This window comes from Eulemur rufifrons, chromosome 2, assembly GCF_041146395.1.
Source record: "Eulemur rufifrons isolate Redbay chromosome 2, OSU_ERuf_1, whole genome shotgun sequence".
Classification (NCBI taxonomy): Eukaryota; Metazoa; Chordata; class Mammalia; order Primates; family Lemuridae; genus Eulemur; species Eulemur rufifrons.
In genome coordinates, this window is record NC_090984.1 from 12110347 (window position 1) to 12113711 (window position 3365).

General features: G+C 43.2%; 1 protein-coding gene across 1 annotated transcript; it reads right to left on the reverse strand.

Moving 5' to 3' along the window:
• Positions 1–1170: 1170 nt before the first annotated feature.
• LOC138397351 (olfactory receptor 7A17-like) lies at positions 1171–2124 on the reverse strand. Its single transcript, XM_069491274.1, has one exon. It carries the CDS (start codon positions 2122–2124, stop codon positions 1171–1173), a length of 954 nt encoding a protein of 317 aa, XP_069347375.1.
• Positions 2125–3365: the final 1241 nt, after the last annotated feature.

Consider the following 3365-nt stretch of genomic DNA (forward strand, 5'->3'; position numbering starts at 1 on the left):
ACTATTGGTGGAAATGTAAATTAGTTCAGCCACTATGGAAAACAGCATGGAGATTCCTCAAAAAACTGAAAAGAGAGCTACCATATGATCCAGCAATCCCACTGCTGGGTATATATCCAAAAGAAAGGAAATCAGAGTATTAAAGTGATGCCTGCCTTCCCATGTTCATTGCAGCACTATTCACGGTGGCCAAGACAGGGAATCAGTCTAAGTGTCTGTCAGTGGACGAATGGATAAAGAATATGTGGTAAATAAATACAATGGAATGCAATTCAGCCTTTAAAAAGTATGAGACCCTATCATTTGCAACAACATGGATAGAAGAACTAGAGGTCGTTACGTTAAGTGAAAGAAGCCAAATGTCGCATGTTTACACTCAATATGTGGAAGCTAAAAAATTTGAACTCTTGGAGGTACAGAGTAGAATGGTGGTTACCAGAGGTTAGGAAGGGTAGTGGGGAGGGGAGTTGAAGAGGGTTTGGTTAATGGGTGCAAAAATACAGTTAGATAGAAGGAAAAAGATCTAGTGTTCAGTAACACAATAGGGTGACCACAGTTAACAGTAATTTATTGTATATTTCAAAATAACTAGAAGAGTAGTTTTGGAATGTTCCCAACACAAAGTAATGATAAATGTTTGAGGCGATAGATAGCCAAATTACCCAGACTTGATCATTACACATTATATGCTTGTATCCAAATATTGCATATACCCCATAAATATGTACAACTGTTATGTATCCATAAAATTAAACATATTAACAAAAAAATAAATGGCAGACACAAAGTGAAAAAAACTGTGGTCTCAGAAATTCTTCCCCAATAAAATTGTATAAATGGCCTCAGTTGTCAATTGCACTTTATTCCACAGGTCTACCGCAACTCATCACTCTTTGGAACAAATAGGAATCTCCAAATTGTTTCCGACCCAAGGTTAGGAATAATCTTGGGAAGGTAGGAAAATGACAGAGGGAAAAAAAAATCTATTTAATATCAGAGAGAGCAGAAACCTTCATAAAGGAAGTTGCTTAAATTTGATAAAGCAGTTGAGTACAAAGAAATGGAAACTTCAGGAAATAAAGAGAAGGAATAATTTCTACATCTGTGATCTGATTAAACAACAGCCATCTCTGGCTCTGGGGCTTTGGGCCCTCCATCATGGGTCTACCTTCAGCCCCAGGACAATTGGACCTGTTCTAGTTTCCCTCTCAAAGAATCCTTCAGAGCCCTCTTTATGTCTTTATTCCTCAGGCTGTAGATGAAGGGGTTCAGCATGGGAGTGACCACCGTGTACATCACCGAGGCTGTTGCGCTGGAGTGTGAGTTGTGTGTAGCAGCAGAGCCGAGGTACACCCCGAGGCTTGTGCAGTAAAATAAGGAGACGACCGCGAGGTGAGATGCACAGGTGGAAAATGCTTTATACTTCCCCTGAGCCGAGGAGATTGCACGTACGGAGGAAACTATCTTAGAGTAAGAGTAAAGGATCCCAGTAAGGCATCCCCCACCCAGCAGCACAGCTGCCAAATACATCACCACGTCATTAAGAAAGGTGTCAGAACATGCAAGGTGGATTATCTGATTGAGTTCACAGAAAAAATGGGGGATTTCCAAGTCTGTACAGAAGGTTAGCCGCAACACCATTAAGCTATGTAATGAGGAATGGAGGACACCCATGATCCAAGAGACCAAAACCAGAAGCCCACAGAGCCTGGGGCTCATGATGACTGTGTAGTGCAGGGGGTGACAGATGGCCACAAACCGGTCATAGGCCATCACGGTCAGGAGGAAGCTGTCCAACCCCACAAAGAGTATGAAAAAGTACATCTGGGTGATGCAGCCTGCGTAGGATATGACTTTGCTCTGTGTCTGGATGTTCACCAGCATCTTCGGGACAGTGGTGGAGGTGAAACAGATGTCTACAAAGGACAGGTTGGAGAGGAAGAAATACATGGGTGTGTGGAGGCGGGAGTATACCATGATGACTAGGATGATGAGCAGGTTCCCGAACACGGTAACCAGGTGCATGGACAGGAACACCCCAAAGAGGAGGGGTTGCCATCCGTGTTCTTCTGAAAATCCCAGAAGAAGAAATTCTGAAATTCCTGTACCATTCTCTGGTGCCATGTGGTAGAGGAGACTACAAAAGAAGAGAAACAGAACATGACACAAGCATGCATCACAGACCTGTCAGAAATGCTATCATTTATATTCTACAGTCAAGAAATTAATTTCTATGATTCGTGTATGGATCAGGTCTCCTTTAGGGGATCGCCCATCCTTTATCTGATTAGAAATTTCTTTTCCGTGATGCTCAGCTTTTCCGTAAATGGTCATTTATTCAAACATTTTGGTGAGAAATTCTTTCATGCCCTTGGGGAATATAAATTGAATGAACATCGTGTTCCAGGCACCATCTGGACAATGAGTGAAGAGTGCTGGAATAAAAACAAAAGCTCCTCCAGTAAAACATGGAGAAAGAATACAAGCAAATGAAAGGAAATCATATACTGTGTCAGATAGTGACAAGTGCTATAAAGAAAGAAAGAAGGTAAAAAGGAGAGAGTGGATGGGGGTGTTAATTTTTACTGGGTGTTCAGGGAAGTCTAGCAGACAAGGTGACATTTGAACAGCGACCTCAAGGAAGACAGACTGGGAACCATGAGGATACCCGGCAATCTGTGTGACCGGAAGGAGGGATGGCAGTGCAAAGGCCCTGAGGAAGGCACTTGTTAGGGAGGCTCAAGGCCAACAAGAAGTTCAGTGTGGCGAGAGGGATCAGCGAGGAGACTGGTGATACATGGTGTCAAGAATGTTGCAGAATGAGATGGCCTCGTTGCTGCTGCAACTCCAAGATACAAGGAGTCCCACTGTCCGGATGGTTTTGTATTTGCACTTGAATAAATTGGCTCCAAAGGCGTCCCTTGTGTTGAAATGCACCTCCTCTTTCTTTCCATATGTTGCCTTGAGTTCTGACCTCTAGATGATGTAACATTTTGGAATACGTTGAGCCCAGGTTCTTCTGCTCTGAAACCTGCTCTCACCCTTAAAGGCACCCCCACCCACACACGAAGAGCACAGATGCACATGCACAATGAGGACTCCTGGGGTGTGGTAATGGCATGCCCTTCTCACCTCCAGTTATGCTATTAGACAGGAATGGACACAAGGCAAGCTGTCAATAGCAGAGTATCTTCCATTTTGGTATGACCATGGTCTGCCCTCTGGTTAAAGAAAATTAAAAAGAAAACCCATAAAAATAAAATATCTGCTTGATAAACACAGAGAGGGGAATTCAATGGACCCGAGGGGGGGGAAATATCTAATAATCTCAGGTAGTTCCTAAGGGATTAGGAGGGAGAAAAAGC

Coding starts and splice junctions, on each gene's coding strand:
- LOC138397351 (XM_069491274.1), bottom strand. CDS start 2,124: ATGGCACCAGAGAATGGTACAGGAATTTCAGAATTTCTTCTTCTGGGA.